Source organism: Tiliqua scincoides, chromosome 3 (genome assembly GCF_035046505.1).
Source record: "Tiliqua scincoides isolate rTilSci1 chromosome 3, rTilSci1.hap2, whole genome shotgun sequence".
NCBI classification, from domain to species: domain Eukaryota; kingdom Metazoa; phylum Chordata; class Lepidosauria; order Squamata; family Scincidae; genus Tiliqua; species Tiliqua scincoides.
The window spans coordinates 142,897,643-142,912,529 of record NC_089823.1 but is presented as its reverse complement, the minus strand read 5'-3'; the positions used below and the strand labels follow the sequence as shown (position 1 = coordinate 142,912,529).

The window sequence follows — 14,887 nt, the reverse complement described above, 5'->3', positions numbered from 1 at the left end:
AAACCTCTGCAGCCAGAGCATGTGCAGCAAGGTGGAGCGCTCTCTCTCTCTCTCTCTCTCTCTCACACACACACACACACACACACACACGGTCAGGTGTGGTAGCAACAGAGGGGATTGCTTTAAAAAACCCAGGAAGTGTTTGCCCAATTCCCCCCCCCCCCCAGATGGTGCAGGCTGTCCATGCTCCAGCCTACGGAAACAAAACAGCCCAGCACAGCTACAATCCTCTCCACACTTTCCTGGGAGAGAGCCCCATTGACTAGAATGGGACTTACTTCTGAGTAGAAACCCATAGGACTGGACTCTCAAAAGGTCAGCATCCCACCTGTGAAAGAAGCAGGACAGCTGGCAACGGGAGGGCTGAGGATGGCAGAGGGGAGGGGATTGATAACAGCTGCCTTAGTTTCCTTCCATCCAGAAGTCTCAGGCTGCAGCATATTTGCATGACTCTATGGAATTTAGCACAACACATTTTTTGTTAATTGCGCCGCAGCATGGAACGGAACTAATGCGGATAAATAGGCTCCACCGGTAGTCCAATATAATTAAGTTGGCATGATTAATTCTGAGCATTAGGCAAAATCTGCTACGTGTGAAGGGAGAAATTTTCAGCCTTCCATTTAATACAGGGGTCTCCAAACCCCAGCCCGGGGGCCATATGCTGCCCGCGACAAACCTCTATCCAACCCACGACAAGCCTCTGGTCCCCTGCAAGCCTCTGGCCCGCTCAACTGTATGTGACCAGAGTTGCACTCCAGTTGCATCTGGAGGGTTCTTGAGGGCCTGGGAGGCCATAGGCCTCCCCTCAGAATGCCTTCTAAAGGCCTAAAAACATCACTTTATGGTTTTCCTGAAAAGGCAGAAGTGATGTTTTTGATCTGTCTGAAGGCCTTAGTTTTTCTGAGGCTTTCTAATGTATTTATTTAAATTTTATATTTAAAATTTATTTATTTTTCTGGCCCTCGACACCATACCAGTTATTTGATGTGACCCTCTGGCCTAAATATTTAGAGACACCTAAAAGTTTACAGACACCTGATCTAATAGAATGCCCCCACATTCCCAGTTTGGCCCAAGCCCTCTTGGTGTCACTTCTTCCCTGACGTGCAATGTTTTTCCCTTCCACCTTCCCCATCCCTCAGATTGCCCTCTCTTGTGCCCAATCACGTCTTCTCATCTTCAACCCCTTTGCACCCACCTCCAGCTTGCTACCTTCCAAGTTTCTTTGCAGAATATATATTTGACAGAACATACATGGCCCTGATCATACTCACTGCTAGAGTGTCCTCATAGACATATCCATAGTAGGGAGTACCAACAAAGATTGGAGGTGTATCTTGAACATCTTCCACATTGATTGTGACAGTGGTTGTGACCGAGAACACCTTGTTGTTACCACGGAGCTTGCCACCACCATCCTAGGATGCAAAACAATTCCATCATTACAATCTGCTGCTAAATTCTTTCTCTTACAAAACCATGTGCTTTGAATTTCCCAGCATAAATTGCAGTCCTTCACATATTTGACAATTGAGACATATAAAATTAGATGGATAGGGATGGATAGGGTGGATAGAGTGATGCTCTTTTCCCTCTCACACAACACCTGAACTAGGGGATATCCATTAAAATTGAGGGTGTATAGAGGGATGCTCATAAGAGTCATAAGATTGCACATGGAAGATGGTCTGAGGCCCCCAGAAGGCCTTAGAAAAACCCTCCAGCTGTTAATGCAGGTGGAGGGAAACTTGTCCGGTTCCCCGCCTGCATGACGTGGTGAGCAGATATTGGTTGGGGGAGGGGGCAAGCTTGGGCGTAATTTAAAGGCTGGCGCCCATGCTTTCCCAGCCTCTTTGTTCCTTGGCATCGGGGATCGCGGGCAGCCTGGCTTGACCCTGAAATGGAATTGGGATGCTCATCTTCATGGTTCCCCAGATCAGGGTGGGTAGAACAATTCAGCTGGCTGGACCCCATTTCCAGGGGTTGGTGATGAAGAACCTAGGGGAGCCTTGGGCGAGCTCACGTTCTGAGTCAGGGTGGTTCGCCCAAAAGGAGGGCTCAGACAGGAACTGTCTCCTCCTAGTTAGGTGCCCGCACTAAAGGGGGGTGGAGTATAGTCAGGACCCGTTGCATTGCCCCAATCGCTGCGCAGCCTTGTAATGGAATCAATCATGGCCCTGTTTCAGCCAAGTTTTTTGTGTCACACATGTTTGTGGGGGGATACCTGGGCAAATGCACTTCCAGTTTTAGGAAAAACCAGAAGTGCACTTCTAATGCCTTCTGAAGGCCTTCAGAAGCCTTCTGAGGCATGCGGCCTCCCCAGGCCGCAGATCACTGCCCAGGAGCAGATGTTGTCTCCCACCATGGATTCAATTATCAGCAATTTTCGGCATCTGCGAGGGTTCAGGGAACAGAACCCTCACAGATGCCGAGGTCAGACTGTATGGGATTGCAGCCATTGTTTCTTCATTAAATAAGCTGACAAATGTAAATCCATCAAAAGTTCTTTTTAATGCTTTAGTTACATCTATTGGTAAGCAGCAACTAGAGTGGACTAGGAGGTTATCCAGAAGTGGAGTCCAAATTAAGCTTGGATTTTTTGACACAGACCTTAGCATGGTAAAAACACAGTGCTACTTTTGGCAGAGCTATTTCTAAGGAAAATCACTTGAGCAGAGGAGTCTCTATGAGATTCCTTTGTGATAATGTAATCAACGGTTATAATAGCACAAAGTAAGAGATGCTTAGTAGTCAGCATTTGTAAGCAATCTCTAGGGACCATGGGAGCATCAAGCTGCTGCTTGAGCTGCAGGCATGACAAAGAAAATTAGAGGGTTCGCTTAACGATGGACCATACATATGATGATGGTCAAAGCACAATAAACATGCTCATTGGCAATCATGTCTCCCTTAGCCTACAGCAGAGTGTCTGTTTACACAACAGAAAGGGTCTCAATGCAAAGAAGAGGCAGTCTATCTCTAGTAGCCTGTGCAGCAGGCTAGTGTCTGGCAGGGATTGTTTATAACAAAGGCAATAGATTGGACTTAATGTTCACTTAATGAGCTAATCACTTAACAAAGGGGATGAGAGAATATATCCCCGTTGTTAGGTGGCGCACACCTCTATTTGGTGTATGCATTGGGAGGAGATTTTTAAACAGTGAACTGCACTGGTATTTGAACCTGAGAGTTAGTGTACCCTACTCAAAGAGCAGATCCTTCCAGTAAAGCAGTAAAACTTTCCACTGAGAATGATCCAGGAGATCTGTAGGACTATGTCTTGAAATGCTTAAGTTGCAGTCATAATTAGGAAATGCACAGTATTAATGAGTTACAGGTCTACACGGATTAATTTGTTCATTGGATGAAAGGCATCAAATTAAGGAGCATTCACACAATGTCCGAACAATGCCTAAAAGCTGAAAACCATATTCGGAATATGACATGACAGCAATTTCTGGTCTATACCACGTTAGAATGGGGGCTGAGGGCGGTGGTTGGAATGACAACTTAATTGAAACCTCCTGCATATAAAAACTCCCCCAGAAATCTAGGAAGCCAGCCTTTTCCTTAACATGCTAGAAGCTGAGTTCCTTCCTATATGCAGGGGCTTTTTTGGGGGGGGGGGGGTGGGATACCTTCAAAGGCATGCAAATTCTCCATACCTGCAATTTGAAGGGGTTCAGTCCAACAGAAGTTTTGTCACCTGATCTGCTATTCATTTATTGATTTACTGATTTATTCATAAACCAGTCCCAAAGTTCTCAATTCCTAATTCACCTTTCCAGCCACTGCATCATACCTCCATCATTCTGTCAATTAAGAATACAATACTATCTTGTTCTTAAAGAATAAGATTAGGAAAGATGTATACATGCCAATACAATCTGTTGTCAGGAAGGTGTTGTTTGAGTGGAGCATAGATTTGTTTATTTTAGTTGCTGCTCTATACCAAATCTGCATTATATGCTCGATTCTACATCTAATAAATGTCCAACTAACAGTGCCAGCTTCTCAGTATTCCATCAGGCCCTAATAGTGACTGGTCCCCTCCTGGGGGAGGTAATCCACACTGCCTCATTTGTTTTTGTTGAGGTACGCTTATAGCAAGTAGGAGGGAAGTTGAACTGGAATCTGGAACACATATGAGTCAAGATATTACTTTAGGTTCAAAATGGCCTACTATAGAAAACAAGTCAGAGTTTTCCTCTGACTTGTTCTCTATAGTAGATCATTTTGAACCTAAAGTAATATCTTGACTCATATGTCAACTCTCCAATCCCAAACCTCCACTGCCTTGTGGCTATATCCAGTTATGAAAAGTCAACCTCAAGGCAAAATCTGGAGCCTGAGTCCATGAGGCAGTTCGCGGTTGTATACAGTCACACTCTGGCAACTCCTGCGACGCTGTTGGAACCAACCATATTGGCTTCTGCCTTTCTATTGGACCATTTCAGTGACGTAGAGAGGGGGGGATTTGCTGCATGGGAAACAGTCTATCCTCCATATCTACTTTACCCAAGCTTCACACACTGGAGAGGACACTCCAACTTCGCCATACTGTGTCGGCACAACACGGAAAGCAGCAGTTTACCGGTTTGCGTCTTCGCTTGATTGGCATAGAGTGTGACGCCAGGGGCTGCTTCTGACAGAGGGAGAGGTCATTGCATCTCATTGGGCAGCTACCGCCTGCCTTAAGCTGGGCAGTCCACAGCCAGTAAGGTGCTACCTCGCCACGGTCTGTTAACCTCATGGGGTACATGGGGTTTAGGGTGAAAACTGACAAGTGGATCGACAACTCTGCACGATGCAACAGAGAAAAGAGAACTCCTGCCCTAAAGCTGGGCACCTGGAACGTTAGGACAATGACACCTGGTTTTTCTGATGATCTGCAAGAAATAGATGACGCGTGCAAGACAGCTGTCATCGACATGGAACTGAGCAGACTGCAAATGGACATGATCGCCCTTCAAGAGACAAGGCTGCCAGATTCAGGATCTGAATTTCTCATTTTTTTGGCAGGGAAAACCACTAACCGAGACCAGGGAACATCATGTTGGCTTTGCAGTCAGAAACACCCTGCTGGGATTCATCATCCCACCTACTGCTGGAAGTGAAATAATTTTGCCCCTGCAGCTCCACTCATCAGCTGGACTGGTTACTCTTATCAGGGCACATGCGCTGACTCTGTCGTCGCCAGCAGAAGATAAAGACAAATTCTACAATGACCTGGCCACCACTATCAAGAAAGTCCCCGAGAAAGAGCCATTATTCATCCTTGCCGATTTCAGTGCTAGAGTTGGTGCTGATCACAGTTCATGACCCACTTGCTTAGGTCAGTTTGGCACTGGGAAGATGAACAAAAATGGCCAATGCCTGCTAGAGTTTTGCTGTCATCACGGTCTCTATGTCAGCAACATGTTCTTCAACACAAAGCCCCAACATAGAGTCTCTTGGAGACACCCAAGATCAAAGCACTGGTACCAGCTCAACCTGATTCTCACCAGACACTCCAGCCTTCCCAGCATCAAGATCACACACAGTTATCAGGGTGCTGCCTGCGACACTGACTGCTCCCTGTTGTGCAGCAGAGTGAAATTGCGAACAAAGAGACTGTATCACACAAAAAAGGAAGGAAGACCTCACATTGACACCAGCAAGACCCGGGAACAGGGAAAAGTGTAGGAATTCGCACAAGTGTTTGAGGAATCTCTTCCAGGTCCGGCCGACGCAAATGCATCCAATAGATGGGAACATTTCAAGAGTGCTGTTTACACCACCACCTTGTCCATATTCGGCAAGAAGATCAACAAGATGGCAGACTGGTTTGAAGCCCACTCTGAGGAGTTGACACCAGTCACTGAGGAAAAGAGAACTCTTGCAGCATACAAAGCCTGTCCCAGTGAGAGCAACCTGCAGGTCCTCCGAGCTGCTCGCAGCAAAGTCCAGCAGACTGCCAGGAGATGTGCGAACAACTACTGGCTCCAGCTCTGTTCCCAGATACATGGGCAACATCAAGGGGATGTATGATGGTATCAAGCTGGCCCTAGGTCCAACACTGAAGAAAATTGCCCCTCTGAAGTCTGCCACAGGCGAGGTCATCCAGGACTGGGCACAGCAGATGGAACGCTGGGTGCAGCACTACTCTGAGCTGTATTCCAGAGAAAATGTAGTTACTGAAGAAGCACTGAACAACATTGAGTGCCTGCCTCTGTTGGAGTTTGACAGTGAACCAATCCTAGAAGAACTTAACATTGCCCTGCTCTCCCTTGCCTCTGGCAAGGCACCTGGGAAAGACAACATCCCTGCTGAAGTCCTTAAGTGCTGCAAAGGGATCATCGTCACTGAGTTGCAAGAAATCCTCTGCCTCTGCTGGAGAGAAGGTGGAGTACCACAGGATATGAGGAATCCAAACATCATCACACTGTACAAGAACAAAGGCGATAGGTGTGACTGCAATAACTACAGCGGCATCTCTCTCCTTAGCGTTGTAGGAAAGCTGTTTGCCCGAGTTGTACTGAAGAGACTCCAGGTACTTGCAGAGAGCATCTACACAGAATTGCAGTGTGGATTCCAAGCCAACAGGTCCACCACTGATATGGTATTCTCCCTTAGACAGCTGCAGGAGAAATGCAGGGAACAATGACAGCCACTTTTTGTAGCCTTCATAGATCTCACAAAGGCTTTTGACCTGGTCAGCAGAGACAGCCTTTTCAAGATTTTCACCAAGATTGGATGTCCACCCAGGCTCCTCAGCATCGTCAGGTCTTTCCATGAGGACATGAAGGGCACTGTAGTCTTTGATGGCTCCACATCAGACCCCTTTGACATCCGAAGCGGAGTGAAGCAGGGCTGTGTTCTTGCACCAACTTTGTTTGGGATTTTCTTCGCTGTCCTGCTGAAGCAGGCCTTTGGAACTGCAACAGAAGGCACCTATCTCCGGACCAGATCAGAGGGAAAGCTCTTCAACCTCTCCAGACTGAAAGCCAAGTCCAAAGTCCAGCTGAAATGTCTGCGTGACTTCCTCTTTGCTGATGATGCAGCTGTCACTGCCCACAGTGCCCACTGCCCATTCAGCAGCTCATGAATCGTTTTAGCAAGGCCTGCCAAGACTCTGGACTGACAATCAGCCTGAAGAAAACACAGGTCATGGTTCAGGATGTGGACTCACCTCCCTGTATTGCAATCTCTGCGCATGAACTGGAGGTTGTCCGTGACTTTGTGTACCTTGGTTCAACAATCTCCAACACTCTTTCGATACTGAGCTAAACAAACGCATCGGTAAAGCAGCTACCACGTTTTCCAGACTCGCAAAGAGAGTCTAGTCCAACAAGAAGCTGATGGAACATACCAAGATCCAGGTCTACAGAGCTTGTGTCTGTACTGAGTATACTGAGTACACTGTACTGGGTACACTGTACTGAGTACTGTACAGAGTACACTTCTGTACTGCAGTGAGTCCTGCGCACACGACAGGAGAGGAAGTTGAACGCTTTCCACATGTGCTGCCTCCAACGCACCTTGGTATCACCTGGCAGGACAAAGTTCCCAATGACATAGTCCTGGAATGAGCTGGAATCCCCAGCATGTATACACTGCTGAAACAGAGACGCCTACGTTGGCTTGGTCATGTCGTGAGAATGGATGATGGCTGGATCCCAAAGGATCTCGTCTATGGAGAACTTGTGCAGGGAAAGCGCCCTACAGGTAGACCACAGCTGCAATACAAGGACATCTGCAAGAGGGATCTGAAGGCCTTAGGAGTGGACCTCAACAAGTGGGAAACCCTGGCCTCTGAGCAGCCCGCTTGGAGGCAGGCTGTGCAGCATGGCCTCTTCCAGGTTGAAGAGACACTTGGCCAACAGACTGAGGCAAAGAGGCAAAAAAGGAAGGCCCACAGCCAGGGAGACAGACCAGGGACAGACTGCACTTGCTCCCAGTGTGGAAGGGATTGTCACTCCCGAATTGGCCTTTTCAGCCACACTAGACGCTGTTCCAGAACCACCATTCAGAGCGTGATACCAGAGTCTTTCGAGACTGAAGGATGCCAATGATGATGAGAGGACAAGTCTAATTAAATTTAACTGGATGCACTTATAACTGATTAATTTATGCTCACAATGTATAATTTTTCCCAAAAAGTTAATTTAAAACTGTTTTTTCTTTTACGTATTTGTTTCTTGAGACCTTTTCCCTAAAACTCTAGGAGACGTTTATTCTTGTTGCTTAGCAACCATCTAGTTATTTCATTCTACCCGCTACTTATCAAGTGGCTATGTCATATAGCAGCGGTTCTCAAACTTGCCAGGGCTGTGACCCACATCGTCCTCAGAGGGTGGCATTGTGACTCACCTCCCACATCGCACCAGCCCAGGGTGACCTCCAGGGGCCTCAGAAATTTCTCCAGAAGCAAACAGAAGTTATGTTCACAAAACCAGAAGTGACTGAAAGTTGAAAGTATAGGCCTCTGGAGGCTGTCCTGGGCCAGCGTGATGTGGGAGTGACTGATGGAAGTGAGTCACAACCCAGAAGTGCCCTCAACTTGCGTCTGCTTGGCTCCAATTTGTAGACAAACAGAGGCAAGGGCAGGGAGGTGGGCCCAACTAGTGACCCACATCGGCATCGGGCGTGCCCCACAAAGTGTGTTGTGACCCACAGTCTGAGAAGCATAAAGGTTTCCTAATGTAGAAAGAAAGAGGGTCAATTTATCTGAGGCAGCCATTTAAAGTTTAAACAGAAAGAGCTTCTACTTGGTGGTGGAAGCCCATAGGAGGGGAGGGGCTAAAGGGGACTAAGCAATTGGTTTCTGCTTACTTTTCCTCCCATTTATGGTATAGGTTACTGCTGGACTATATCTTATTGGCAGGAGGGGACGTCATTGGCCCCAGCAGTTAGCAGATACCAGCAGCTAGCAAATGAGGGTAAGAATGATAGATATATTCTGAACAAGTAGAGAAGTTGACCTCCCTGCATGAGTACACACCCACCATGACCACCTCCGTCAAACTGTGCACTAATACTTCCTACTGAAAAGAACTACTATGAGAAAGCTAAATTTGTTTGGCTGCCATACTGCCTGTTCCTACAGCACTTCCTGGCAAAAATACGAAAGGAAGCGTAGGCCAAGTCCTTTGCTGTAAGCCCCAGGAGAAATCACAGCAAGTCTTCTGGAGAATTGCTTTGATAGACTAACAGAAGTGCGGGAGATCCAGGAATGAGAAAGGATTAGATGTCAGAAGCTATTCTGGGCCTGTTAGATCTTACCCCATTACGACCATCTGTGTAGAAAGTGTGCCCTTTTTTGTCCTTGCCCAACTGTACCTTTAGTTGGGAAAGTATAATTGGAAGAATATATTATACCTTTGCCACCACAGTAATAAAATAAGTTCTTGACTTTTCGTAGTCGAGAGTGATCCCTGTTTTGATGCGAAGGACGCCACTGTGACGATCTATAGTAAACTTATTTGTATGGATATTCTGGAAGAGAAAAATACAGACAAATAAGGCAAAGTTACTTATGACTTTAAGAAATAGGTTAGAAATGATATTTGGCTCATATTCCACCTGCTGAAAGGAACCAACTAGATATTACTTTGCTTTGGGGAAAAAATCAGACAGCATAGCAATGGAAAGACCTACTGGCTACAAATGAAAAGAATTAATACCCTGCACACCATGAGTTTGCAGGAGACAGATGGCTTTTCAATTAGTCAGCCAAAATGTAAGAAAGACAGAATATGTCTGCACTGGATATTTTTTTTTTTTAGGGGGGGGAGGAGGGAAGAGATTCAACTCGTGTAATTCCCTGCACAACCCAAACAGTGGGAAGCATGGGCTAGAAAGGCAAAAGAGTGATATTGGCATGAAAAACCCCCAAGTACATGGAACTTTTTGAATGCCTGGGCATCTCTATGGGGGAAGGAAGGATGGTTCCATAGAAATATGATGTGATAGCCAGTTTAAACATTCAAGAGGCAAAAAGCAAATAGTACAGCCTTCTTGCAGTACTCAAAACCCAAGCCTATGCATGTCTACTCAGAAGTAAGTTCCATTACTGAAATGTTGTGCTGTTCTTGAAAGATAGGACCTTTCTGTTATTGTAAAAATTCCCTTGGGGGTTTAGAGATAGCCTGCCCAGGTGAACCTCCTTGAATAAAATCAGAGGAGTAATCTGATGACCAGAAAAGCGGTATATAAATACCAGTATTATTATTATTATTATTATTATTATTATTATTATTATTATTATTATTATTATTATAGTCAATGGCACTTACTCCCAGGCAAGTGTGAATAGGATTGCAGCCTTGGTCTCCCAGTAGTTTTGGAGAGCTTCGCCATTGCGAAGATGGGTAAGAAGTCATTTCAGGTTTATTTATACATTTTGCAACCCAAGCCTATCCATGGGAAATGCTAGCGCAGAATGCGATCTGCCAGCACAAGAACTCTGCCAGCAGAAGACAGCTTCCTCCGATGGATGCAACCTAACACTGGTGCAATGGGCCTGAAACCCTGCGCCAATGCAAGTGAAAACCTGATGCAAACCAGCCACCTGTGCAATTCAATCTACACTGGGGGCATTCCAGGGGAATTCCTTGGGTGTGTCATGGGCATGATGTGACAGAGCACCATAGGTACAGGAGCACCAAATCCTATCCTCCACACCATGCCTAGTGACACTGAAATCGTGCAAGAATTTTTTGTTTATTTTTCACATTTTTATACCACCTTCCTCCAAGGAGCTCGTGCTGGCATACATGGTTCCTTCCCTCCTTTTGTTCTCACACAAACACGTTAGGCTGAGAATGAGTGACTGGCCCAAAATCACTAAGAAAGCTTCATGGCTGAGCGGGGATTTGAACCTGGATCCTGCAGGTCTAACACCAGAACCACAACACTACCATGGCTGCCTATGAGACCTAGGACATTTCTACACAAATGGCATTGGCAGCATCTCCATGCCAACACTGAGCTCCTGAGGGTTTACGGTGCTAGTCAGGGCAGTGGGATTAAGTCCTACTTGCGGACCCTTATGGGTTCCATCACTGTCCCCAATCTTGCTGCCTGAAGGGTGGTAGGCCAAGTCATGAGGCTCCATGTCCTTGGCCGAACTTTTGGCCAACTAAGGGGTAAATGGATGGCCATCAAGGTGGCCAGGCCATCCATAAAGGGTGGGCCTTCCAGGCCTCCCATGGGCACCTGAGCTGTTGGCTCCCCAATCTGTATCCTCAGATGCTCAGCTCTGGGAGCAGGTAGGTCAGCCCACCTTGTGGGACCACGATCATACCGGTAAGCTGCCATGGGGGGGGGGGAGCAAGACTTGGCCTTGTCTAGGGCCAGGGTGGACTTTTAGGACACGATAGCACTAAATATGTCTCCCTCCCTACCCCGCATCCCCATTCAAATACCATATGCAGCCACATTGTAGCATGGGGGGGGTGGCAGGCTGCAGCCTGCATTGCCACCTGCCTGGGGATGGGTACCGTGCGTTGCTGCTCTGTGCGGCCAGTGGGCCTCCCTGCAGCAAGTGGTTAATACACAGGATGCCTTGCAGGTGTGGTTAGATGGTAGGGCTCATCTGCCTGCACTGCTGTGTCTGTCTGTACAGATCTATGGGGACCATGCCACATGGGTGGTGCCAGGTTGTGCTGCAGTGGCTGTGCCTTTGGGGAGCAGACTGTCATTTGACCCGTGGATCTGGTGCAGTCTACTCAGATGTCATACTCATTACGTTCAGTGGGACTCCCTGCCAGGGAATGATGTTTGGGATCCCAGCCTGTGCTGGTAGCCTGGCAACATGTGACATTGTGGGTGCCATCTTAAGCATGTTCACTCGGATGAACAACCAATGGAGCTTGCACCCAGGCGGGCTGCCCAGGATTGCAACCTGTACCTGTGGCTCTCGATTCACCTTCTTGAGGGTTAGCTTCACTAAACACAGTGGAGCTTACTTCTGGGTAGGCCTGCATGGGATCATGCTGTGTGTACCAATCACACTGAGCTCTCTGTGCATGAGTGGTTCAGTTACTAGGCTGTCTTGCTACAGCAGAAGTGCCTTCTCTTCACCTGCCCCTTCTTTTGCTCCTTCCTTGTTTTGCATACACTGGTGGCCTGTGTCTTATGTTTTCCCATGGGATATAACAGAGCTGCCAGCACAGGATTTGACTTACGCTGCACCCCCTGTTGCCATTGATGCAACTGTTAGTTAGAATTGGGCTGTTGGACATTTATGCCCTGCTTTCCATCAAAAAAAGAATGCCCAAAGGGGCTTTCAATAATAAATACAACAAACAGTAAAAACTCAATTACAACAACAAATTGAAGTAAAGCAGCAATAAAACATTAGTCCCTCCCTCCCATATATAAGTAAAATAAAAATACAACAGCTTGTAGCAAAATTTGCACTGGAATTAGCTTGCCACGTGTAAGAAATTTTTGACATGGATTCTCATGGGTGGCCCAGCAGTGGTGCAAACATTGTGTGGCCACTGTATGAGACAAAGCCGCTGGTGGAAACAGTCAGAGGCTCTGTGTCCATGTCAGAACTGCTTAGATGCCCCACTGGTTCACTCCACTCTACCACTAAGGTGATGGAAGGGTGGTTCATGGGCTGTCAGGCTGGGGACTGGGCTGAATCAGGGGGGTGGTTTGTGGGGGGGAGAGGCTCACAGCAGCAGTCACACATGCCCAATCCTATCCCCCTTTCCAGACCTGGATTCACCCTCTTCCTGCCCTCAGACCTACACCAATAAAATAGTTGGGGTGAGTATGAGGAGACCCATTTGTGATCAGGCAACTTACCAGGAGGTAAGCAAAAAGACATTTTCACTTACCTCTTGCTGGTCATCTGATCACCCTCCCACCCCACCCATAGAGGCTATATGCTATGGGCTGGTGGGGGATACAACTGGGCTGACAATCTGCATTCATTCTAAGGTGGTACAAGCACATGAAACAACTGTATCATTTGGCATGAATGTCTGAATCAGCTCAGAAAAGGTTTTTCAAAAAGAGTGAAAGTCACTTTAACGAAAGGTGATTGCCTTTCTGTCTCCCTTGGCTGTTCACAATGCTTGGCTTAGGGTCTTTCGTCATTTTCCCCCCTATTAAGTAGATTAGATTTAATCCGACTTAAATATTTGTGCTTTCAGAAGCAGCTACTTAATTAGCTGGCTCTCCTGCATATAAGGAAACACCAAAATGAACCGCTTGACATAGATGTTTTTTCTTCTGGTTGGGTGGAAATCTACATTATTCAGCTGTGAGATTTTATACTGCAAGCTCTATTAGTTCAGGCAACCAACATCTTCCCACAGACATTTTGTCTTCGTAAGAAAAAGAAAAATCCATTTAAAAAAATTTGAGCTGCTGGACATTTGGTATGTGCAAGAATTTTTGGGGGTGGGGGAATAGTGTGCCTTTTGTTTAGTTTTCGTTTAATCCCCCATTCATTCTCTCATTGGTTTGTTCAATGTGAATTAATTTAATGATTCATTTCTCCATTCGTTTCCATGGAGTGGCTTACCTGGTAGTGGGAGCAAGTGGTGGACTTATTTTTTCCTTTTCTTTAAACCGCTTTTTAAATGTAAAGGAGTATTGACACTCCTTCTAGTATTTGCCACTAGCAGCCATCATTTTTTTCTCATAATGCCCCAGACATTGCATCAGTCCAGGGCTCTTTGGGAAACCACACAGAAAATACTAGGAGCTTACTCGCCCATGAGCCAGGGTGATGTGGCTGCTTCAGGTAGTGGATTGGAGGTGGCAGACTGGCATGAGATACCCAAGTTCTTCGCACCTACCCATGGCCCCTGGTCACCTGGCCCAACCTCAAGATGGGTCACCCTAATGCATCCTGGAGAACCTGGAGATCGATTGAGAAGGGTGGGTGAGGTGACTGCGGCACATGAAGCTCCTGAGGTTTGGGCTGCTCTTGGCCAGGAGGCAGCTACCAAGAGGAGTTCTGGTGCACATTTTACACTTTCAGAAATAGTTCACAAACAAAGAAGGAAAGCCTCTTGCTCTGGGAAGGTAAGTTTCCCTCTCCCCCTTCATCATAATGAATGTGACCCACATGAACTGGAAGCCCATAAGCTAGCTCATTCAAGCCCTGGCATTTGTTTCATGAAAACTGAAAGAAGTCTTCAGGCCCTGCCGGAAAGTTAATAGCAAGGAGGAGGTCCTCAATTCAAAGGGGAGAGAATTCCATAATGCAGGTGCCACCATCCCCATCCCCCTCACCTCTTTTAATGACGGCACAACCAACAGGGCCCCCTCCAATGACCTCAGAGAACGGACCAGATTATAAGGAAGAAGGCGGTCTCTCAAATACACGGGTCCCAAGCCGTTTAGGCTTTAAAGGTCAAAACCAGCACCTTGAATTCAGCCCAGAAATGAATGGGCAGCGAGTGCAGCTGTCAGAGCAGAGGCGTGACGGAGTCACTACAACTACACGGGCTGCTGAATTCTACACTAGCTGAAACTTCCGAACTGTCTTCAGGGGCAGCCCCACATAGAGCGCGTTACAATAATCTAATCTTGATGTCACCATGGCATGGACCACCATAGCCAGACCCGCCTGAGACAGGTATGGCTGCAGCTGGCGCACCAGCCGAAACTGGGCAAAGGCACTCCTGGCCACAGCCAACACCCAGATATCCAGGAGCAGCTGCGAGTCCAGGAGAACCCCCAAGCTGCGAACCTGCTCTTTCAGGGGGAGTGCAACCTCATTTAGAGCAGGGCAATAATCCAGCACTCGTATCGTAGATTTCTGAACCAGGAGGACCTCTGTCTTTTCAGAATTTAACCTCAGCTTGATCGCCTACATCCAGATCCCAACTGCCCCCAGGCAACACTCCAGGACAGAGACAGCCACCCTGGAATC

At 47.1% G+C, this 14,887-nt stretch overlaps 1 protein-coding gene across 1 annotated transcript in view; it reads right to left on the bottom strand.

Annotated features, from left to right (window-relative positions):
• Positions 1–14,887, bottom strand: part of CDHR1 (cadherin related family member 1) — an 87,285-nt gene that overhangs the window by 52,632 nt on the left and 19,766 nt on the right. Inside the window, exons 7-8 of the mRNA XM_066622178.1 lie at positions 9,364–9,480; positions 1,278–1,421 (exon numbers count right to left, since the gene is read on the bottom strand). Coding sequence (XP_066478275.1) covers positions 1,278–1,421; positions 9,364–9,480 — 261 coding nt within the window. The remainder of the gene's footprint in view (positions 1–1,277; positions 1,422–9,363; positions 9,481–14,887) is intronic.